The sequence below is a fragment of the Semicossyphus pulcher genome, unplaced genomic scaffold, assembly GCF_022749685.1.
Source record: "Semicossyphus pulcher isolate SPU_LCO1_2020_fin unplaced genomic scaffold, fSemPul1.0.p SCAF_19, whole genome shotgun sequence".
NCBI classification, from domain to species: Eukaryota; Metazoa; Chordata; class Actinopteri; order Labriformes; family Labridae; genus Semicossyphus; species Semicossyphus pulcher.
Genome location: NW_027211692.1, coordinates 8,910,589 through 8,935,810, shown reverse-complemented (window position 1 = coordinate 8,935,810; position 25,222 = coordinate 8,910,589). Strand labels below are relative to the sequence as shown.

The 25,222-nt window shown below is 39.9% G+C and overlaps 1 protein-coding gene across 2 annotated transcripts; it reads left to right on the top strand.

The window, feature by feature from the left end:
• The first annotated feature begins 408 nt into the window (after window positions 1-408).
• On the top strand, window positions 409-12,175 carry hnf1ba (HNF1 homeobox Ba). 2 transcript variants are annotated; one of them, XM_069668787.1, is made up of 9 exons: window positions 409-791; window positions 2,722-2,921; window positions 3,188-3,455; window positions 3,543-3,778; window positions 6,849-6,851; window positions 9,751-9,905; window positions 11,526-11,652; window positions 11,754-11,936; window positions 12,045-12,175. In XM_069668787.1, the coding sequence occupies exons 1-9, from the start codon at window positions 409-411 to the stop codon at window positions 12,173-12,175; spliced, it is 1,686 nt and encodes a 561-aa protein (XP_069524888.1). The 2 variants fall into 2 exon arrangements, with proteins under 2 accessions (XP_069524888.1, XP_069524889.1); XM_069668788.1 differs by having other exon boundaries at window positions 421-791; window positions 3,266-3,455.
• Window positions 12,176-25,222: the final 13,047 nt, after the last annotated feature.

The following is a 25,222-nucleotide window of genomic DNA, read 5'->3' as shown; positions in this document are numbered from 1 at the left end:
GAATATGCGCAGCTCGCCTTTCTTAAAAGTCTTTATGGCATATACAACAGGGTCCAAAGTCCATGAAAGTTTTGCTGATAAGGGGAGCCAATAAAAGCAGCAGTGCAGCAGTGTAAACACATGTCTCCCTCGGCCCAGAGCAGGGCCTTATTCTGCGGATTTACATAAGGCAGCCGGCCCACTCATTATCATGTTTTATATCCCCCTGCACTCAAAGCATCATGGCAAAGTAGCTCCATCCTCCCCGTCAACAGGGAAGTGAAGCAGCTTCTCGGAGCAGGTGTCAGAGCCGAGAACTCCCGAAACACATGAGAAAAGAAGACAGGAACTTTATTTTTACTTTTTTTATTCTTATCTCCCCCTTTTGTCCGCCCTTTCCCTCCCCAGCAGGCCTATGTTGTGTTTTTAATGTTCTCTAAAATGGTATCCAAGCTGACATCCCTGCAGCAGGAGCTCCTCAGCGCCCTGCTGGACTCAGGAGTTACCAAAGATGTCCTGATCCAGGCCCTGGACGACATGGACCCGAGCCCGCCGGGATTTGGAGTTAAACTGGAGAGTCTGCCTCTGTCGCCCGCTCCGCCTCAGAGCGGGAAGATGAACGGAGCGGACGCCGCCGACTCCAAGCCCGTCTTTCACACGCTCACCAACGGCCACAGCAAGGGCAAGCTGTCCGGGGACGAGGGCTCTGAGGACGGGGACGACTACGACACGCCGCCGATACTGAAGGAGCTCCAGTCGCTCAACACGGAGGAGGCCGCCGAGCAGAGGGCTGAGGTGGAGCGCATGTTGGCGTAAGTAGGCTAGATTTTTTCAAAAGTTAAAAAAAAAACAAGAAATAGCATTTTGCTAAATCTCAGTGTTAGTGAAGAAATACGAAAGGGAAAATTAGCGCTAACCAAGCAAAAGTTAGCATAATTTCCGTGCTCTTAATTTTTATGTTCTGGTCTTATAAAACTTTTAAAAATCAGTCTTCAATGTAAAATATTGACCTCTTAATCACCAAAAGTCTCCTCTCTTCTTTGTTTACAATTTTAAAATAACCCGCCATGGCTCAGTTTTCACATTCTGGTTACTAATTATCCACATGGATTATTATTTCTTTACCTTACTTGCAAAATATCAGCTGAACTTAGATCTATTTATTATTAACTTTACTCCACCTCTCTACAATAAAATCCGGCAAAGGCTACATGAGGAGAAAGTGAACTCAAGAAACCTCTGGTTATGAAATTAGGACAAACTTTATCAACAAGTTTCATAAATATGGAATCAGAAATTAGGTTATAAATATTAGAAAATACATTTGAATTCAACTAAATAAAATCAAACCGTTTTTATTTTTCCCATTTATCCATGCGTCAGTTAACGCCTCATTTAAAACGCCGGCCATTATCGCTCTAATCAGTTAATTTGTAATCATCTCCGCTCGGTCCACTCGATTCACTGTAAACCTAATATTTGAGGCTTTAACAGGACCGGAAGAAAATCAAAACTAACCCACGTGTAGTTAAGTTATTATTAATTTTATTCTATAAATCATCAACTGAAAGATACACAGTGGCGTGTGATTAGAGTGAATGGAGATCTGGTTATTCATTGTCAAAAGTTATAAACTAACATCTCCCACTTAACCCGCAGACTTAGATGCAGGCCTCCACATTCTCCAAAACAAACAGACGTGTAGAGATTTGCTATAATTACCGATGTCACTGTGTCTGGGCCTCTAATCTGCGACTGTAGGCTCCTTTTTGACCGCCGACTACGGTTTTTGTTACTGCTTAAATAATGATGTTTAATTACAAATGTGAGAAGCTAACTCTACAGGTAAGAATATGCACATTTTCAATGCTTAATTTATAAATGCAGCAAAATTCTACATGAATTAAAGTGCCTGTTATTTCTTTAAGAGTAAAAATAATAACTTATTTCAACCGGAAATATTAATCTTTAATTATACAGACTCAGACTATGCGACTATACTGAACTTAAATTCACGATTAAAGAAAATATGATGTACAGCACTTTGCAAAAAATGTAAAAGAGTCTAACATACTAAAAAAAATAAATGTAACTATGTCTGACTAATGTTTAATGGCAGTTTATTTTATCTTATGGGGTCTTTATAGTTTTCTCACATACTTAAGTATAAGCTGGCAATGTCGTTTAACTTGACTACTATCTGAAATTGTGTAACTTTCTTTTTGCAGCCATTTTTATTGTAATGTAACAGTTTCTAGGCTGAATTTGTGTGTTATGGCGACAAATACTAAGTCCAAGTTTCTCAACCTGCCAGAATCCACTTGAACTAACCTTTGAAAATATTTACAGCCTATTGAACGGGCTACAATGATAAACGGCTCATCTGTGAGGGGACTTAGTATCGGCGGAGCCCCTTTAAACTTGAGGCCTTGACAAACAAGTGAAGCTAAAGAAAAGGAACAAGCTCATCTGTATTTTTATATTTGTTATAGGTATATTTAAACAACTTACAACTTTTTTTTAAATGTAACAGAACAAAGAAATTCTTCCCACTTGCATTAAGTATTTCCTCAAATATTTACATGAATCAAATTGGATGACATAAACAAAAAAAACCTTTTATTTCCGCTGTAAAATGTGTGTAAAGGTTGTTTTGCTCTTTACAACTTCCCTCTTAAAGCTGCACGTAGTTCAAAAGTGAAATGATTGGTGTTTTTTCTCCTCTGTTTCGTCTGAACCCAGAGAGGATCCATGGCGTGCTGCCCGCATGATCAAAGGTTACATGCAGCAGCACAACATCCCCCAACGGGAGGTGGTGGACGTCACAGGGCTGAACCAGTCTCACCTCTCGCAGCACCTCAACAAAGGCACGCCCATGAAAACACAGAAGCGAGCGGCTCTGTACACCTGGTATGTCAGGAAACAGCGGGAAATTCTCCGACGTAAGTTAATATTTGAGTTTCTCACAGCTTGGTCCCGGCATGTAATGTGTAGTTAGCCGCGGCACGGAGCTTTATTTGTGTTTTAAACCTGGATGGATCACATATCCATGTACCTACAGCATTGATAGAGCTATGCTTGAAGTTGTCATAATGCATCAAAAGCAAATAAAAAGTTATAGATAGAAAACACCATTATCATATGTCTGGTTTCCTTGTGTGTGTTTGTGATAATTCTTTTATTGGATGTACCTCTTCTTATTTTTCAGAGTTCAACCAGGCAGTGCAAGGTTCTGGCAGCATGATGACGGACAAAGGCAATCAGGATCCGGTGTTTTTCTTCCCAGAGTTCAACCCGTCCGGTCAGGGCATGGGTCAGCCTGGCGACGAGGTCGGCAGTGAACCCTCCAGCAAGAAAATGAGACGTAACCGTTTCAAATGGGGGCCTGCGTCCCAGCAAATCCTGTACCAGGCCTACGAGCGGCAGAAGAACCCCAGCAAGGAGGAGCGGGAGGCTTTGGTGGAAGAGTGCAACAGGTAGAAAAACATCACACCCTCATTTGTCTTCTTAGAAAATTATTACCCAAAAAGTTGACCTTAATTTTTTCCCTCTGTTTCCTGCAGAGCCGAGTGTCTTCAGAGAGGCGTCTCCCCCTCCAAAGCTCAGGGCCTCGGCTCTAATCTGGTCACCGAAGTACGAGTCTACAACTGGTTCGCCAACCGACGTAAAGAGGAAGCCTTCAGGCAGAAGTTAGCCATGGACGCCATCACTGTACCGCCCCACAGCCTCAACCCGCTGCTGTCACACAGCTCGCCACATCATCCCCAGACCAGCATTTCACCTCCCAGTAAGTTGCCGGGTCATTTTCCTATGCATGCAGTTCAGCATCACAGAGAACAGACAGAATGTGTCATGACAACAGATGTTTATTTTCCTTAAAGATTACTGTACCAATTTAGCTTTGCACTGCTATAACACACGTTCAGACTCACAATGGTTAGTTTAAGATAACAGAACAAGAGATACCATTCTTCTCTCGTGTCCAATTGTTGTGCCTACATTACCCACAATGCAACTTGACTGCTTATAGCTTGGTAAGAGATTCAGGTGTGTTATGCAAGTAGCGGCAAATGTAGCCTCAAGATTCTAGCCTCAAAAGGAAAGGGTTGAGGGCTAAAGAGGTCTTATGAGCTTCCTTCTTTCTAATCTTAGAACTCCAGATTGTTTTTAATTTTTAAACTTGTAGTCACAAAGGAATCTGACTCGAGTGGTATCACTTGAGGTAATTTGTAAGTCTTCATGTAGCTCCCATTAGAGCCAAAAATACTTTATTAAAAGGCTTGTAACTCGAGTTCCCCTTTTAAAGGTTACATGCGCAGGCCGTCACATGAAAATACACGCTGGCATCACAGAGAAAATCTAAGATATTTACTCTTAGATTAACAAAATATGCAAAGGAAAAAAAGTAGTTGATTTTGTTTCCTGCGGTGTGGAAACGCTGTCAGGGAGGGTTATAGGAGCCCAGCTGATGTGATCAGAGGAGCAGAGAAAGACGGGACGAGTGATCAATGAGCGTGAGTGAGTGAGCTGAGCAAATGCCATTGTTATTCTGATCTTTGAAAACACACTGAGAACAATCCACATTGTACCTGCAATCTCCACTCCAAAGTCAGCATGGAGAAGCATGACACAAAGGGCAGCAATCCTGTGACAGGCCAGGGTCAGGCCAGGGTCAGTGAGGGGGGACAGACACATCCAGATTAGCTCGACATAACGCCGTCATTTCCACATTTCCTCCTCCCTCGCAGGTTGCTAATGACTCCGCTCAGAGAGTCGCCAAAACAAGGAAATGCATCTCTGACCATTTCACCCTGACCTGATGTTTGCGTTGGGAGTAATTAGTATTGACTGAGTCTACCTGGTGTATACGACATAAAAACAAAGGTGATATGCCTCACAGAGCATTATCCTCCGCGCCATCACTCACCCGCCATAAAACTGTGATTTGAGAGCCCATTGTTGTCCTCTCGTGTTCGGACACGAGGCGAGCTTTGAAGGGAAAACAAACTGTTTGCCTTGGCTTGCTCTTTTACCTTTGGATAAACTGGTCCCACTTGTGGATTGCCTGTTTGCTTTTTTTTGTTGCTCAGAACACCTGACCAGGCATTGACCTCAGGTTGCAGAGCCAGAGGGGTCAGCGATAAGGTTGCAGAAGGGAAGGGTCGCTACTGCCCCCCCCTCTTCTCCTGGCTGCTTACAAGGTGTCCTGCTGGCATCCTGCCGACAGCATCAGCTGTTTTTCAGTGTCAGCCCCCGGCCTGACAATAATATCCCAGCAGGGCGTCTCATTGCGTTGCCAGGGCACGGCCTGTATTATGCATGCTTAATGGACAATTAAAATCCTTTGCTACTACATCTCCCAGGCCTTTGATAAGGGGCTCCTCTGACTTCTCCTCTCTATACTCCGCCTCAGCAGGAGGCCCCATTGTCTGTGGTGTATTAGAAGACTGCAGTGACTGTAACCTAGGTTCATTTATCTCTGCTGGGCCTTGAGGAGGACTGAGTTTAAAGCCTCCCCCGTCACCTTTATGGCTGTCAGTATAGTTGCTGAGGCTGGGTGCAGACTTGGAGCAGCAGGAGCTGTCCACTGAGGTATTGGCTCTTTTCTGGCCAGACAGGACTGATGACCCCTTCTTCGCCTATAGAGAAAGCTAGTCACCCCCCGCCTCCTCCTCCTTAAACCGCCGCCGCTCCTTCAGTCATACGGGCGAGGGTCACCGCTGGGTCAGATCAAAGAAACTCTTCTTACTTTGGGAGTTTTTATTGATTCTGCTTCGGTTCGTTGGCCAGCCGGTCACAACTGGATAGACAGTCAAACAGATTTAGTGACCTTTTTTTTTTTTTTTCACTTTTAGAAATGAAACTGATCTCAGGCTGATTACATCGTCTGTTAGGCGTATGTGAGCATGCACCTGTATTTTCCTACACAATATTTACTTACTGTTCATCCTCTAATAACGTTAACAGAGCTCAAGTAATCCATCTCTTTGATGGCATTTTACTTTGACGCAATGATCAGTTAATTCATTTCATAATTATCTTGACTTCATAATATACCGCTGAATATTTGAAATTGTTAAATTTTCGCATTCAAAAATACTTAAAAAGAAGGGGTTGTTTGCAGTGGTGGGAAGCGACAGTGGAAAGTACTGTGCACAATTTAAATATTGAGAGCCTACTTTTACTTTATGAATTTCCTGCATCGTACCATATATTTTTACGACTACAGTTCATGGAGAAACTATATATATTAAGCAACTGAGACTTTCAAATGAAGATATTTTAAAGGCTAAAAAATGTATAGTGATACAAAATGCAGTGCACTCCAAAATCAGTGTTTAGTAAAGGCCTCTTGTCAATGTTGACATATCTATGTGTAAGAAGTCACCAATTCTAATTTTCTCATTTTAACTTCAAAACTCTCCAATATTTAAAAAAAAAACTTTATAAAAAAAGATTATAAAAAGCAGAACTTTAATTTTTTTTTTCATAATCATCTCACAACCAATCAGAATGTTGCTTTCACATCGATAAAACTTTAAGAACATTTTGCTAATCCTTCTCTCTCATTCTTAGATTAGCGCTACTTTTACTGTTTTCCTCCATCACTTGTTATTTGGCGGCATAATTCACCATGAAAGTGTCATTGCTGTGTAAGCTGAAATGCATCGTTCTGCACGTTACAAAACTAGCAGACTCGGGAGTTCCAGATCAGATACAGTGGTAGGGGGGAGTGTTTCTTGCTGCCACCTCAGGCTAGCTTCAAACAGCACACAAGCACGCCCACAGAAAAGATGGCCTAGCTCTGCACTTTCCTCTGCTCTGTGTCTGCACAAAGAAGAGACTGGATACGTCCTGCAGAGACCCAGGAGGTCTGTCATATGCAGCGCCACCACAATGAGCACTGCCTGGGGTTGAGGAGGCAGGCTTTGATATTACATGGCTCACACAGGGAGCGAGAGCCTTTTAAACCTGCTGAAGATCCTTGCTACCACTCCCCTTCTGAAGTTCTCGCCCTCCCCCTGCGCTCGAAAAGGGTCCTCAGTGTCTAATCTTGCTGAAGCAAATTTTAAGTGTTGCAGAAATATAATCGTCTCAGTGATAGCTCTATCTCGACTTTAAGTGTGTCTTTAGAAAACCCACTTTATAGCTTTCTAGAAACTCAAAGTTTGATGTTGGAAGTCATCTGAACTTACTCAGCAGTTCCCTGCAGCTAGAATTACTGCCCGACCTAAAGAAACCGTCCTGAATAGCATCCTTTCCTCCCTCGGACACTTAAAGAGGTCACCAAGCACCGAGATAACTGCCTTTTTATGAGACCTCTTCTATTGTGAGGCAATGAGGGTCATGAGTCCAATGGAGTGCTTTATTGTTCTGCGGCAGTGTTTACAAGGCATGGCGCAGCGTCGTGGCGTTGCTACTATGTTGTAGAAGACAATATGAAGTCTGTGTGCTAAACAAAATGGAGGACAGGTACTTTAGAGGTTGAAATATGGCACTGTAGCTTTGCTTCAGACATCATGGCATCCGTATTTTAAGCATGTGCAGTTTAAGTTCTGGTTCAACATGTAGGGAAAAATATTTTTTTCCCTCTTGCCCTCTCTAGGTGAGAAGTAGATACCATTTTCACAGTTAGCTAGCTTAACCTAGCATAAAAAGTACCAGCCCTTCTTAAAGCTTAAACTTGACCATTGGGGAAATATGCTTGTTTGTTTTTTCCCGACAATGTAGAGGAAAAGTTTGATACAAATCTCATGTCTGTTCAATAATGAAGCTACAGCCAGGAGACAGTGTAGCCTAGCATGAAGACCATAACCCAGGGGAAACAGCTAGCCTGGCTAAATCCAAAGGACGAAAAACTCATAACAGAATCTCTTAAAGGAAAGCCTGATATTTTGTGAAGTATGCTTATTGCTCACTCCCTAACAATAAGATGGGAAATATGATACAACTGCCATGTCTGTATGCTATGAAGCTACAGCCAGGAGAAAGCTAACTTAGCCAATCAGAGGGAAACAGCTAGCCTGGCTCTGTCACAGGGTAAAATAATCCAACAGCACCTCTCAAGCTCACAAATTTACATTTAACATTTCTCTCTTACTCTCAGTGACAAATTAAATAAGTTTACTCCTCACACTAAAACTATTGCCAGCAATCCCTTAGCCTAACAAAGCCTAAATACGAGACACAGCTAGCCTTGTGCCGTGCAAAGGCAAGAAAGTTGAGCTAACTTCATTAGCATCCCTGAAGTTCGTGTTATGTCTTTTATTTTTACAAAAATACGATTAACTGCTGACTTGTAATGCTTTTGGGCAAAGTCAGGCTAGCTCTGTCCTATTTTATCCAGTCTTTATGCTAGGCTTAGCTAGCAGGCTGCTGTGTATGGCTTCCTATTAAGTAGGAAACACCATAATGGTATCACTGTTCACTGTGCTAGATAGAAAATAAACATATTTCCCAAACTATTTCTGCTGTGTTAACTACGTGAATTAGTAGACACGTAACACCTTTAAAAAGAGGATGTTTCATCAGAAATTCTGTGTATTTCTGTGTTCTTTTCTGTAACACCTGAAGCCAACTTACACATCTACAAACACATCCTGTTCCAGCTTACGTCAGTGACAAGAAATCAATACCCTCCTCATCGGTCACATTTGGCGTCAGTGCCTCTCCCTGTATTTTATCTCAAAAATGGCTGTATATCAATGCTTCCTGTCGTGTCTGATTGGCTTCGGCCGAGCATTCGGGCTGTCACACCTGGGTCAGGGACGGAGGCCGCTCAGGGAAGATGGGAGATCTGAGTGCAAACAGAGTCTGTCTCTGCGCTGTCACTGAGGGAGGGAGGCTCTGTGTGTCTGTGTGAGGCTGAGACCACAGGATAAGAATGTGTTTGACATTGTTTGTAATTGTGTAATGTTTACTCGGTTGGTATCAGAGGGGGGCTTTTGATTGTCAGTTGTGGCGGGCTGAAGCATTCCTTTGGGCCTCCAGAGAGAGACAACAAGAGGTCTAGACACAGGATTAAGTGATGGCACTGAACAAAGAATATCATTTTAATTACAACCGTTTTTATAGTGAAAAAATAACTAAATAGTTTTATAAGATTAATTATTAAGGTGTTTTCCGTTTTCTGCAATTTTTGACTACATGTCAGAGGGACTACAGCTTAACTCCTCTGCTTTAATATGGCAGCTTCAGAGTCTAGTAGTTTCTCGTCACTTATAACATACACGTAATACACTTTTAAGATCGTTTTATGTAGGCTCGAATTTTCTTTCTTCCTTTCTCTACCATGAATCACCTCACAACCCCTGTGACCTCAATCTACTGTGTTATATATAATGATAAAAAATTCACAGGGGGCGTTTTTCCTGCAGTATTAGCCCTCTAACTTCTTCTTTAAGTAAATTTTGTTTACACGATTTGAATGGAGGACTTATACTGCTTTGTTGGTACTTATAAGACAAGGATTTGCCAGCTTAAACTTTACACTGACGTTATTGCTAACACGAAGTGCGCTGATCAGAGACTCTGATGGGAGCTCTGCTGTGCGTGTACACAGTGCATGGCCTTGGCTGAGCTGCACAGATAGCGTTAGCAGCGGGGACGGGTCGGTGTGTTTGTTTGTTCTGTCCCCTCTCGTCTGAGTCAAAGAGCAGGTGAGCCAGGCTGAGTAGCTCAGTGCAGAATGAGGCCGACGCTGCTATCTCTCTGCCCTATATACGTAACTGTTAGCAAGTGAAACTAACTGTCTGCTTCGCTCTCTTTCAGTGCGTTACAGCCAAGGCCCCGGTGAGGTCACCTCCTCCACCACCATTAGTCACCACAGCAGCAACTCGATGCCTAGCAGCCAGTCGGTGCTCCAGCAGGTGTCTCCGGGAGGATTGGATCACAGCCACAGTCTGCTGTCACCTGACGCCAAGATGGTGAGTGAACACACCTGGGCCCTCGCAGCCTCAGATTAGATAAGACCCGGCCAGAGTTTAGCATAAACGTACAAAGCAGGTTCCTGAACCTCCGCTCTCCCAGGCACCCACTGTGTAACACTGGCGGCCACCAACAATTAGCACATTGTGCTGCTCTGTTTGGAAGGTGGAGTTGGGGGTGGCAGGCCACGATGGCTTCACCAGAGTGTACCAGGCATGTTCATCGCTCAGCCAATAAACCTGACAAAGAAACATTCTGCTCGTATTGATTAAATGCCTCGCAGAGAGGACACACAGGTGGAGCGCCGCTTGTTCTGCCAGAGAGATGACGCCAGCATTTGATTTTACTCGATGTGGTTTTTTTTTTCTGTCTACTTCAGAGTTTCTCCCTTCTGCCCTAGTCCAATATTTGATCAGTGACAAGGAAACCTGTGCACGGCCCCATGGCTTTTCAGTGGTGCTGCAACAATACTTTGGATATCTGATGTTTGATTTACTGTCAACATTAAATATTTTTCTTTGGACTGAATTTAAAATCCAACAAAACAACAAAAAAAATCCACTATTTACCAAAAATATCATGTTTTTCACTTTGTTCCATATGCCATTGTTCAAGTTTAATTAGTGCTTAGTTTAATTAGAGGGGGACCCCTCGACAAAACACCAAATTCTGCCTTTGCAGTTTTGATAAAAGGAACTATTTATTGAGTTAATGTTTGGATGGGGTCTAATTTGAAGTATCAGACGCTATCAGGGGGTAGGGCGTCACTTCAAAGGAGACAAATGCAGCAGACACAGTTTCCATGATTTTTCCACCTTTTTTCCATCAGTTTCATTTTGCACAATATGCAAATTAACTAACTTTTCCTAAACGATAATGTTTTTTTCAGATTACATTATTAACATAACATACATCAACATTGTGCTCTGATGGTTTGCTCTTACAGTAGATCATTCTTGGGATCCCCAATTGGTAGTCTGTATGTCCGTGATGCTAATTTGATGGTTAAACCACTAATCCTAATCAGGCTCAGATAAAGTATAATATGTCAGTCATGCAACTGAAATATTCAAAGCTGTTCACTCACTTCCCTGTCAGATAAAAATACTTCTGCCTTTTAGAGTAGTATTATGTGAAACGACCAAAGTGGAGCTGTGCAGCAGGTCAGCGCTGACAGTTTCTAATCTGCAGATGTGTCTGCTCCTTCTGTGCTCTGTGGGCAGCTGCTGTAGTCAAATAGACTCAGCCCCGGTGAGGGGGAGGACCCCAATCCAGGCAGACATTACTGTACATCCTAAGATTAGTTGTTGTTTTGCACATAAGCATCTAATAAACAAACAGGATTGTCCAAACGTTGTTAAACTTTGTTAATGTGCTCCACAAACTCATGTGTGCACAGCGCTGTGTGTGAGCGGAGTTACACAAGCGTAGTATTGTACAAAGGAATCAGAACTAAGTCAACATTTATATCCAATGTTTGTTTAGCTGCCAATTTCTGTTTCACTTTGAATTTGATTTAACACAAAAGATACTCAAGCTCCCAACACTTATTGTGTTGCAGGCTGTTATAACAAATATTGCAGCGGTGCAATGTTATTTATTTTCTTTGTTTCCTGCAGATTTCAGGTTCAGGTGGAGGCCTTCCTCCTGTTAGCACGCTGACAAACATCCACAGTTCCCATCACAGCCATCAGCAGACACAGAACCTCATCATGCCTTTATCTGGAGTCATGGCAATAGCACAGAGTAAGTCCTCCTCCATCCCTCCGCAAGAACAACCAAAAAGAAGTTAAAGTCATGGACTTTATTTGATCCTGACTTGAATTGACCGACTTTTTTCCCGCCAGGTTTAAACACGTCACAGTCTCAGACGGTGCCAGTGATCAACAGCGTGGCGGGCAGCCTCGCAGCGCTGCAGCCGGTGCAGTTTTCGCAGCAGCTCCACAGCCCCCACCAGCAGAGCCTGATGCAGCAGTCCCCGAGCCACATGAGCCAGCAGCCGTTCATGGCTACTGTCACGCACTCGCACAGTATGTCACACTCTCTACTCTCATCTATGTTAAGATCTGCAAGCATTTTATCAACATTAATACTTAAAAGAGTGGAAATCTAATCATCTATCTGATCTTCCTCTGCAGTGTATCCTCACAAGCAGGAGCCCCCGCAGTACTCCCACCCGTCACGTTTCCCCTCAGCCATGGTGGTCACAGACGCCAACAGCCTCAGCACCCTCAGCTCCATGTCCTCAAGCAAAACGGTGAGTGTTTAACTTACATCATATCACCGTTAGATGCATGTTCTCACCTCTGTCTGCCTGCCAGTGTGCCACTTTTTAAAAATAAATTCAGTAAAGAGGTATTTGCACCAGAATCAGCACCAAATTTAAGATGTTTTTGTAGCTTTTTACATCAAAATATCTCTGTAACACCTTGATCAGATCACTTATTACCTATTGATTCACAAAAATCACCCTCACTCTGTTCTGATTTAGAGGCACAACACAATCTAAGCACACACTAACAGCAGGAACTAGATTACGACTGAGAGAAGTGTGTGTCTGTAACGATTGTGTGTTTAATTCCTGTCACATTAGGACGCTCCTGTAAACAAGATGGTGCAACTCGGGGGTCTCTCCTGGGTAAATACAATTTTATCAGTTCAGTCACGCAGTTTAATGAGTCACAACAAAAATACACACATGTAGTTATATGAGTTGTGTTTTGGGCTGCTTTTTTTGTCACCAAACCAACAGAGGAGACGGCTACAGAGATAGTATACTCCTCAGATTTCCTATTTCCTCTCAAACAGCCGTCTAATCAGTCACCTGGTCCCTCAGCCTGAACGCCGGGTGATTAATGCTGCCTCCTTTCACTTTCCTCTTCCCTCTGCGATCAGGAAATGAGCCCTGCTGTTAATCAAAGTTCTCAAACCTCGTGTCCTCCATGCTACAGTGAGGCTGGAGATGAGACGAGCTGGGTGGGTGGGTGGGGGTGTTTATTTCTTTTTTTTGGGCAATTACACCTCTTCCTCTTTCCTACTTCTCCCTGCTCTCGGTGATCGCTCTTGCCTGAAATGTTGTCCACGGTGCTTTCACACGCTCAATTTCCCACGCTGAGGCAGAGCGCTCGCACCGCCGCGCTGCTACTGACAGACTGATGGGTTGATGGGATGAAAGCTCACAGCGCGGTGTTTCTTAAGTGAGGACAGGAGGGGAAACAAAGCTGTCTGAGGCTGTGAAATAGGCACAGTTTGGACATTCAGCTGTTTATTGTAACACTTTAAGATGTTATGTTGTTAAATATTTATTTATCACATGTTAAAATGTCCAAATCTGAATTCTGGGCTGACTCAAGCCTTTACTCGTTAATTTAGTCAATTCACTTTAATACATTATTAATAAAATTGCCCTCAACCAAAGATCTCTTATAAGACCGTTTTTCCTATTGATTACCAAACATGGACATAATACACTCACATCCTTTTCTTGTGTGTGAAAAACTTTGCAAGCTTAATATTTAAGTTATTTAAAGTAGCACAATAAATAATAATAAGAGTAATGATTAGGAAAAAAGTGTTATAATTACTTCCACTTACAATAAAAAACACTATTTTATTGTAACACTTTTGAAGAAAAAAAAAATCCACATACTGTACGTGATTTTAGTAATATTATGAAGGAGGGATTTTCAATATTTGATGGACTGTAAAGTAAATAAAATGAACACTATGAAAAATTATAATTATTCCAAACTAAAGATGACAAGATGCCCCAGCTGGACACTGCTGTATGTAAGGAGTCACAAGCCAAAAAACATAGGAACCACCATCTTTAACAATGCAATGCAGCGCTGCAACTAATGCTGAGTATAATATGTTTAAAATACATTTAAAAAATGCCCAAATTGCCTTTTATTGCCTTTCCAAAACCCCTACATGTTTAGTTTACTTTAACTGAATATTTCACTGACTTTTGCAGCTTTAATTTTTCAAGCATTTATTCCTTTTTTAAAGTAAAACATTCTTCCCTTTGTAATGTAGTGGTCTAAGATGTATGAAGTAACATAAAATGGCTGCACTCAAGTAATCAATCAATCAGACTTTATTTGTATAGCACTTTTTATACATTTAAAATGCAGCACAAAGTGCTTTACATAGCAATTCATGCACAAGGCTAAATAAAAACATGTAAACAGAGAGCTCAATAAAAAACCCGGAACTGACGAAACTGAGGAAACGCTGTCATGAATTCATAATGAGGAAACACTGGAGGTACGATTGAAATGTTAAGATTAAAAATAGCAAAAAATGGAGAACATAAATGAGACAATAAAACATTAAAAGGTTATATTCATATATATATATATATATATATAAATAAGTAATCCAGAAAACTAAAACTAGAGTAAAGTAATAAAGCACTAAAATAAGATAATATCACACTAAATCAATACATATGAATCACTAAAACAGACTAAGATGCTAAAAAGATACAAAATAAGTAAATAAATAACGTAAAGTAAAATTCAGTTAAAAGCCAGACTAGAAAGGTAGTAAAACACAAATTGCACTTGTATATAATTACTAATGGCTCTTTACCTCCACCTGCATTATTACCTTGTGGTATTTCACAGACTCATTTATTTAGAGAGCATTTAGCATGCAGGTATTTCCTTATCAGGACTTTATTTGGACGGGACAGCCTTCTTCTCATGACTCGACCGGCGTGCTCGAGCTTTATAACGCTCACTGTTTACCGAGAAACCCTCCATTATACCTGAGTCTGTTTTAAAACTCACCTCTGCTCACAGCCCTGCGTCTAATGACTCAGGTCTAAGCTGCAGGTCAGCTTTATCAGGTGAGACTGTTTGCTGGCCGCAGGGTCACACCGGGGTCGCCTGCCTCCACCCCTGGATACACAGGAGAAAAATAAATTCCACAAACAAATTTAAAAAGAGAGAGAGAGAGAGAGAGAAAGAGAGAGAGAGAGAGAGGGGTTTTCAATAAGCTTCAAGGAGTCAGGAGAAGAGGGATGAGGAATGTATTTGGTCAGGTGTGGCACGTGAAGGTGCAGGAGTGATGTATGGTATTTACCGGTGGTGAAAAGAAGTAAACACATCCTTAACAAAGTATTTAAGTTATACTAACAAAAATGTATCTAAAACCCCCAAAGTGTTCATAATGCAGATACAAGCCTTTTTCAAATGAGTTGTTGTATTACTTTATAACTGGTACAGATGTGTACCACATTTTCAATATACTGATTCTATCATACTCAAAAAATATACTATACAAAAATACTACACAATATGTATAGTAAAAAAAAAAATACAATACAAAAATTAAAGAATACTAAACAAAAATACTGTTTTAAATTTTCAGTAAAAAAAAAAATACTATACAAAAAACATACAAAATACAATACAAAATGTATAGTAAATCTCATGATCATACAGTATGTTTCTAACTTACTGGAAGTCTTCATCTGTAAATTTATATGTAACTTTTTGTTAGTAAAATATATGTTTTGAAGTAAAAGTACAGTAAGGAAGCTAAAAATAAAATGTGGATGGCTGCACAAAAAATGGTTTTGGTAAGATTTAAGTGGAAAAAAATGTGGGGCTGTTTAAAGATAAGGACAGTAGTCAAATAAAAGAAAAAATATTGACTGTCCTTTTATTCTTTTTTTTAATATTACAGTCATTGTTTTTCTATTTCTTTAAAAAATGTAAAAAGTGTCCCAACAAAATGTAGTACAGTTGAAGTAAAACTTAAAAAGAAAGTACCACAAATTGCACTAAAGAAGTATTCAAATGAATAGCTCATGTAAAGACAGAATTACCAAACTATAATTACTTTACTGCTTTTTACTACTGACTAAACTTATACTGATATATAAATAAAAGCAAGATGCACTTAAAGTATTGAAAGTAAAATATATATTAGTTATTGTGTTATAAATGTCAGTAAAATAACGATCATATTTTATAAACGTATGTTGTTTTGTATTTACGGCCTTAATCTTAAAAGTAACAAGTAACAATAGCTAGTAAATAGTTGAGTACGAGTATCATGTAGCATATAAAGAAAAACTCAATTAAGTACCCACACTTGACTAAATGTACTTAGTTACTTAGCACCACTGGTTTTTACTGTACTCAGTTGTTTCTTTAAGTAACCCTTGGGAATGCTGCACATTGTACTGTATATACCTGTGTGACCAGACACATTGTATTTATTGTTTTATGTAACGCAGACCTGCTTTCTCTGACATTTCTCTCCTCTCCTCCTTTCAGTGTCCTCTTCAAGCATGGTGAGAGCGTCCACCTGACTTCATCGGTGCCCGGCAACAGGAGCACATTTTTCCACCCTCTCACCGCGTTAACCCTGACAACTCTTAATAACTGGCAACGACACGGCTGGATGATGATGAGTTGGTCAACAGAACTAACAGGGGAGGAGTGACGACGGTGGGCCAGGCGGTGGAAAAGAAGAAAGAGAGAAAAACAAAAAAGGAAACTCGCTGCAGCTGAAAGTGAGAGACTGGATTCCCCCTCCGCAAATGATCAACAAGGATGTATGATTTTAACACAATCTTTTAAAACAGTATTCACTTTTTTATGCCCCTTTTCAAAAGAGAGATCCTCTTTTTCAAAGAACAAAAACCAAGCACCCAAAAAGACTCACAAACTGAGAGATTTGGAACCAAGTGAAGGCTCTGGGACAACTTTTATAACACTGTGATTTAAGGTGGAAATATGAAGACACACTGAATCTGACAGAGACACTAATCAGCCTCTGTGAGGGCTGAAAGACCTAATGAAGCAAGTTCCTGGATGCCTTTTAACGACTACACATAAATCGCCTTGCACACGAGCAGAACTGTGACAATCGCAATAACCTTTATTGATCTTGTGCATCGGCTTTAAAGGAGTCTTCCATGTTTCACACTCAGTTTACTGTACAAGCATCGGTGCAGTCGTTCAATGTGTATACTGTGATTGAAAAGACTTTGACAATCTTGAAAGGACTATGCAATGCGTCTATAGGTGTATGCAATGCTTTGTATAACTGGATTCTGCACACTTGAGACTGGAAATGAATATGCACTATCAGTGAAGTCACCAACTATTATTATATACTGGAGTTGCTGTTGTTGAAAGCTGCCTGTAACATAAGAAACATGCAGATTGATGTGTTTATATGTGACAAATATGCCAAAGAATAAGAGTGTAGCTGAGTGTAGGTTTTATTTGTCATGTCTCAAAAGCTGTAAACCAGGTCTGCCCTGAGGGGGAGGTCTGACTCACACACTTAAAACGTGGCCCTTCCCCTCTTCGATGTTTGCACACAGGTTCAGGTGAATTTCAGGAATGGGACTCACCCTCCTCCTCCCTCTCCCATTTCCTGCTACAATGTGAAGAAATACCAAAATAGGACAAACATTGTTCATAACTCCTCATCATAAATCCCCCCCACGGCGTAGAATGAAAATATTGACAAGCATTCAGAAACAAAACATCTTAGTCTGGTATTTTAGTGAAGGAGAGAGACATGAAAGAGGACGATGTTGTGACAGCAGCTGAATTAATCATACAGGAATCCAAAAAGGCTGAGAAATGTAGGGAGAGGAGCAGCTGCTGTGGGCACAGACACCCACGCGAACAGTGCCAAGTTGTGTTTATAAGGAGAGAGCAAACCCAATGTTCGCGTGTACAAACTTTAGCTTTAAGCTAGTCAGCTGTAAGCTAGCTAGTTAGCAAAAGACCGTGTCTGTGTATGGGAATGTGTCTGTTTCTGCTCAGCCTTTTCCTAAATATACCAGAAACTGTGGTTCTTTTCCGCCTATTTCCTCCAATATGTTGCCCCCTTTTCCCGTCGTCTTCATCAGTAAAGGAAGTGGACTGGCTTACCAGGATTTCCACAAATTTCTCAGCGTACAAACGTATCTCAATGTAGCTTGCTAGTTGACGATTTTGGACCAAACTGGCGTCAACAATAAGTTTTCCTTTTACTATAATTTATCCTTACTTACTCATAAAACAAAAAGGGCCTTTTTCACCATCAAACCCTGTGTGTTATAAGTGTGGCAGATCCAGTCTCCTGTTCAATATTAGGTCATTACATTTGTATCATTATGTTGATTGGTTGGTGACTGTTATAGGCACATTTACTGCCATCTGATCAGAGGGCACTCAAACTTGTTTAACAGGATGTGATTTTTTTTTCTCTCCTAATGTATTATTTTTGTATAAAATTTAAATCAATCATAAATCATTATTTATACTTTCTGAGAAAATATTGCTATTTCAAGTAAAAGTTTTTTTTTCAAAATGCAAACATGGGTTGGTTATTTTGTGCACTATTGAGAGATTTGTCTGTTTATAACCTTTACAAAAATTGTGGAGGTACTGTGTGATAAGCAAGCCACTTTGAAGTTCATAGATCTAAAGTGCACATAACATTTTAGAAAAGTTAATTGAAGTAAAGAAAAATGTCTTATTTAAAAGAAGTACTACTTTTTACAAAAAGAAAACATATTTATATAAAAGTTAAGTTAACCTGCTTGTTAGTGTAACAAAGCCAAGTTCTGTTTAAGACAATTTAACCTTCTCTGCTACAACAAAACATCTCACTCAAAGTAGCCTATCTAAACCAGGATTAATTGCTTTTTCCACACCTAGGGTCAACACAGTAAACACAACACAGACATATTATCACTTTTAAAGTTGAACTTATTCGCAATCAGTTACTAATTTACAAATCCAGCCAATATAAAGAAGCATTTGACCTTGTTTCTGGCCTCCTCAGGGATAAACCACTTGTATGCACTCTCTTTTAACTCTGTGTTTGGTCTCCACCAACTCCTAAGTGAAATATCTGTTTTTTTTGCAGCCTAACACTTCAATACGTTAACCAGCTTGTAACTAACTGTGTCTGTTTCCCATTTTGGCATTTAGCAGCAGCCGTGCAGTGGGTTTTCAAGCTTTTTAGCTTAAAACAGTGGCTGAAGGCAGCACCATGAGAGCGGGGAAGGTGAACCAAATAAATAGAGTGCTCTTGGAATGAGTCGTAATTCCTGGCAATGAGCTACCATTTTGCACATCTGTCATGAAATAAATGGGTGTTTGTTTTGATGCCTGAAATAAGGTCTGAACACCATCTTACTAGATTTTAAGGTTTTGTTTTAGGACACAAAATATGTTAGTAATCAACATAATTGTTCATTTGAATCTTTCATGTCTTGTAAGAGGTTGTTGCTAAGTGGCTGAAAGAGACGACTGTGTGGAACATTAAAAGGTATTACGCCAAACACTAACAAGTTGAAAGCTTAGTGTTGGTGGAGTTGAAGTTCCGTTTATACTTCCATTTTCTTCACATCAAGGTAACTGCTAACTTCTGGGTTTGCCTTCAAAACAAAACAGCAAAAAAGCGACAAAAAACATCCGAAATAGCTGTTTTAAAGACAGCAGCTTTGACATGAAAGTGCATTATGTTAAAAAATCACCACAACAGTGAACCATTTAAAACTTTAAAAAAAATCAGGGTTGTGATTTGCATCACTTGGCGATGCCCTGACTCTGCCCTCTATGCCTGTGAGACCTGCAGCTTCCACCTCGGAGCCCTGCTGAGGGAAGCCTTGTAATCCACTGATGTTGCTCTATTTGGTTTTCAATGAGGCCTTTGATTTTCAGACCCAGGAAGCCTCCAAAGATCTAACCAAGTCTCTTTGATTCTCTTTTCTAAAAGAAACTGAAATACTGGGAGGCTCATTAGCATCTGTTAGAGTTTGAAATAAAACACTAAACTCTCTAAACATGACATTTAATTCAGCTGTGACTTACCGTTTGAATACAAGCTTGATTCATTAGCAGGTGCTTTAAGAAATGCACTAAAGAAAATCTGGCTGCGTATAGAAGTTTATATTTGCTTACCAATTAGCGCTATAGTACCAGAATAAATGTATCAGTTAGGTGTTTATGGCTGCGAGTGCTTCATTCTAAGCTATTTCTTTTAATCAGGACACTGACAATGTCTGTTGGTCTTTGATTAGCCTTTGATTGATTAACTTTATTCCAACCTAACAGCTTACAGCAACCTTTGTATGAAATACATTCAAATTAACAAAAGTAAATAACACAATATTAATTGCTAATTCAAGTCAGGTATCATAATTGTTAAAGTTGCAGAATTTAGGAATACTTTCGCAACTAAACTAAAGGTATACATTAATTTCTTGATATGCCAAAGTGAAGTAATTGACCTGTATTAATCACTCTGTACTGCAGATGTGTAAACAGACTGTCTTGCTTGTTTGTTTTAAGCGGCATGTGGACTTTTTATGTAAAGAGCTTTGAACTGTTTTGCAGGTAAAATCCAAAGGATGTGCCATTTATTCACCTTTCTGGGTGCTTTGTCTCGCTTTAGCTCCCCTGCAGCACTAACATTCTACAATACTAGCTAACGTCAACACAAAGCACAAAAACTTTAATTTACAAATCTAGAGTGAACATGAGCAGGGCAAGAATTTATGGGCAGATGTGTGTGAGCCTATGTTAGCTTGCTTGCTAACGTAGATAAATAGCTAGCTGGCAAATATAGCAAAATACTCTTGTGGGATAACGTTAGCTAATAAATTCAGATTCATGCTAATCTGACTTGTAAATTAGCTAGCTTACCCTTTACAAATTACTTATTCAGTTAACTTTACGAAGAAACTAACACAAGATCCCTGCAGTGTAGCTAAGTTACAACTGGCTGGTGTAACTTAGCCTGTTTGCTTGATTGTGATCTTAAGGAAAAATATCATCAGAGAGAAAAGTATTTAGGCTAACTTGTAATTTTATTTAGCCAGCTAACGTGATGCTAATTTATGTGTTATGATAAATAGAGTTGATTTTAGCCACAGAAATGATGTAGCTAACACTACAAAGCAGGTGTGTAAGTAATGTGATGCCGGTAAATCACATTCACTCTTTTGTACTTTTTTGCACTGTTTTGGCTGATGCCCAGGATGGTTGCGAGCCTACAGTGCAAATGCGCAACAGAATGCTAACCGGGGTCATCATCAACAAATAGTATTCACAGTGAGTCAGAGAATGGGTAAAAGTAATAAGGTGTATTAATATGGCCTAGAAATTGCCCTGGTGGAGGGTTTAACTGTGGTGATGATGCATATATAGTTTCGGCTGAAGAGGTCACGAGAGGAGCGAGCGGACACCCGGGGATCAGAGGAGAGGGGCAGAGAGACAGAAAGTGGAAGCTGCAGGGTGAATGTGGCCGTGTGTTTAGCAGAGCCAGAAGAAAGGACACTACATCAACTCCAGCTGAGGCCCAAGGGGTTAATGGATAGGACTACCCAGCAGGGGTCAAGGGTCAGGAGGCCACTCTCTGCCAGGGCTAATTGGTCACTGCGACCAGAGTTAACGCCAACCTCTCTATGGAGAAATACATACACATGTATGGAGCTGCTCTGACGGGAGTCCTCCATCAAAAGGCGGCTGATCAACGAGGCCTCTGTTGTGCCCCTGAGATCAGTCAGGTCTCTGGAGCAACAATCAGCAGCCTTCACCGTACATCGCCAGCAGCACCACCTACAGTGACAGCCAGGCTGCACTCCTGAAAAGATCGAAGGCTTTTGATCTCAACTTATGTCATTCAGTTTAATTCAACTCATTAGCATTCACTTTTTAACCTGATCCATAATTTAATGGCGTGAGCGTGTCACTTACCTGTCGAATACAGGAAAACAATTGCCTCTATATACAATTTTTTTTTGCAGGTTTCGGAAAGCAAAACAATTATATCCAATTAATAATTAAATCTATTTATATAGCACATCTTACAAAAATGCTGTACCAGATAAATATACAAACAATAACCAACAGAAAATACATTCAAATACCAGGAAATAAATAGCATTAAATTAAATTAATCGCTCAGTTATTGCACAGTTCATTCACAAGGCAGTTACCTTTACTCTTAAAAGAGATTTAGAACATTTTTTATAATATTGAATTAAAGATAGTGTGAACATTGTGTACAAATTTGGAGGCAGTAGTAGCTACTATAAACAGACAAACGATAATACATTCATCATTATGAATGTATAATAAAGGTGTAACAATATCAGAAGGGAGCAGAAAATTTGAATTATTTTGTGTATGATGCTAAATAACAAGCAGACAAGATGCTTTACTGTGCATAAGGTCAGATTTAAATGGATGAATGTTTTTATTATGTGTCATGCAACATGTGTTTATGAAACACTGTGAATTCAGACAAGCCAGATTAAGTCTATACAAAAAATCAGTTTGTCAAGAATAAATTCTCAGAAGTTTGACTCTACAACAAAATGAATAAATCATTGAAAAGGCATGTACTGTACATACAGGGATGTTTCAGATATTCCTAAATTCTTAAGAATTCTACATTTCAAAGGACAGAGGATTTTTGAATTTGCCAACTTTATTGGTCGGAGCAAGAACAGCAGCTTTCTACTGTCTTGAAGAAATTCTCTAAAACTCCTAGATAAGCGACTCAAACATATGATCCAGGGCCATGCTTTTGTTCAGGCATGTAATTCCTTGATTTTGCAATAGAATAAATATTTTAAATATTAGTTAAATTGTATCAAAGAGTATCCAAAACTAAAAAGAAATTATTAAATCCAAATATAAAAAATTAATTAAGGTGTCTTTTAAATCAACTTGCAAATTAGTTGATTGAGTCGGACCAACCTAGTCACACAGATCAATAATATTATAAATAGTGCAAAATCAGTTACCTCATCGATAACTTAAGAGATCTGTTGTAAAGCGTCTGCAGGGACTCGGTCTGTGATTAATCTTACATTACACTCGACTAGCCTGTCATGCACATGATGCCAGATACATCCACCTTTAATTATGCTGTTTAATATTTAAATGTACATTTATTTTGTCACAGTGCAGAAAGAGCACCTCATAAAGGAGTTTTTTCCATTGTTCTCTAAGTGGGATTTAATGGGAAAGAACTAATATTGTATAATAAAGCATTAAGCTGAATATCAGGACAAGATGAGGTGTTTGAGATGAGTCTCTGCAGGGCAAAAGTGCGAGTCTGTATTCAGCAGAAAGAGTCTAAATTCACTGTATTTGCATGTGAGGCTGAAAGAAGGAATCCTGACAGACTGATGTTGTCATGCTGATGCTGTCGGCGGCTCGATGCTGGACGGTTAATGATTTATGGGGAGTAGTGGGATGCCCAGAATGGGACCTGGGTTAATGTTCACCTCTGTGGCCGGAGCTCCTCTCTTGGGGGTCTGCCCACGAGAGTCCAGATCCAAACCTACAGAGGGGACATGACTGACTGATTCGGCCTGCCTCCAGCTAAACCCGGCGCTCACAGCAGGGAGGAGGCCGCGCTCGGCCCTCACAGGCCTGAGACTGACCCAGAGAAGAGGAGGGGACGGAGGAGACTGACGAGGCCTGATCGTCTTTTTAATGAGGCTCAGTGGAAGAGACAAAGAGCAGCAGAATGTAATCCAAACAGCTGTAATGAGCTCACATTAACACACCAACCACACAGCTGACTGTTAGAGGAATGCTAAGTTACTTGCATATTTGACCTTTGCTGTGCAGAGAGATGTTTGTGCACAGGTTGATAATAGAAATGCAGTTTAAATAATTCTTCTTTCGTCTAATATGCAACTTACACAAGAGTGATGTAGAAACCTGAACCCTCCAGCACAGATACTGGCCACTAAGATTCGACCTTTTAAAAAGACATGCTGTGTTTAGTAATTCAACTTTTGATTTGATTTTTATTTGCACATTCATTGATTTTGCTTTTTATAATTAGGTAATTTATTTATTTTTTTGTCCTAAAGTAGGTCTGGAGGGGATCTTTGACAAAAATGTAAGGCCTAGTTGGGAGATGAAGATGAGTTTGACTCAAACATGAAGGGTTGTTTCCAGGATTTTAAAAACAAGATCTCCTATGTTACCTTCACTTTTGTTATAATAATAATAATATTTGGATGTTTCATATTTTACTTTCTTTTTGCCCAACACAAAGATCTAAATACAGTTTAAAGTATTATCTGTATTATATCTGTTCTTTAAGATATAAAACTCTGATTGAGAGATGGAGGAGAGTCTTTAGGTTTTAGGCTGAGCACTTCAATACAATCCAACATTTCTCATCGTCTTATATCACTTTTGAAATTTCAGAAAGCTTAGTTTGAAATGTTTCATTTCAAATGTTCAAAGTTTTATTTGGTCTTATTTATGCAACTGACCAGTTTTATTTTCTTCAGATTTTATCTCTGAACTTGTTTTTCTTCGCAGTGCAGCTTTCACTATAACTCTGCTGGGGAAATAAATTTAGTATATAAATATTAAAATAAGATAACTTAGAACGTTATTAATCCTAAAAGAAAATATAGATAGCTCCAAAAGGAAGTAATGGTGGCAGTTAAATTGACAGTAGTATTGAAAGTTATTACGCAGTAAGAACTTCTATCGCACAAGTTTAAATCTATTATTTTTATTTAACCACTTTTTTTTTGCCTAAACCTGCAGTTCAGATGGGATTAATAAAGTAAAGAGTCAAACATACATACCTCACCACATGTATTCTGTGTCTATGTGTATAGAATAATTGATTAATATAAATCCAAGAGAAAATATTGATGATGTGACCTTTGTGTCCTCAATGGCAGAAACAACCCTGCACATAGACAAATCAAAGCTCTTAGATAGTTTACTTTATGTTGACTCTAAAGTAATTAAATAGGATGACATGATTAATAGTAGGCTATATAAACATATAGGATCAACATGTAAAATAACCAGTGTTGTTGTACATGTTGGGCTCACTCATAGCAGCAGTCCTGTCCTGTGAGATTTTCTCTGATTGTAAACTAAGTGCATAAAGGAATAATTTACTGTGTTATGAAAAAGGATTAAAATCAATCCTGTGGGGAAAAAATACCCCACATTCATCTTCACAATCTACATGACATACAATGAACAGAAACTGAAAGTTGGCTGCAGTTTTTCGGTCAGTTGTTTGTCCCTCTGCAGCCTGAATGGTTGCTTTCGTCCCTCTGTCATGTATATGGACTCTGGTACAGCAGAGGTGGAGGGCAGACCAGGTGATGGATAGCAGCGGTGCTTGTCATCCTACTCTCATTAAGCTGTAAATCTTTCACAACAACACCCGCTAACACAAAGCCACAGAGGCTTCTCCTTGTTGCTCCACCTTGTCATCGGTGTAACAATGAAATTGCCAAATGAATCATTTTGTCAGGACGCACAAAGGCCTCAAGACTTCA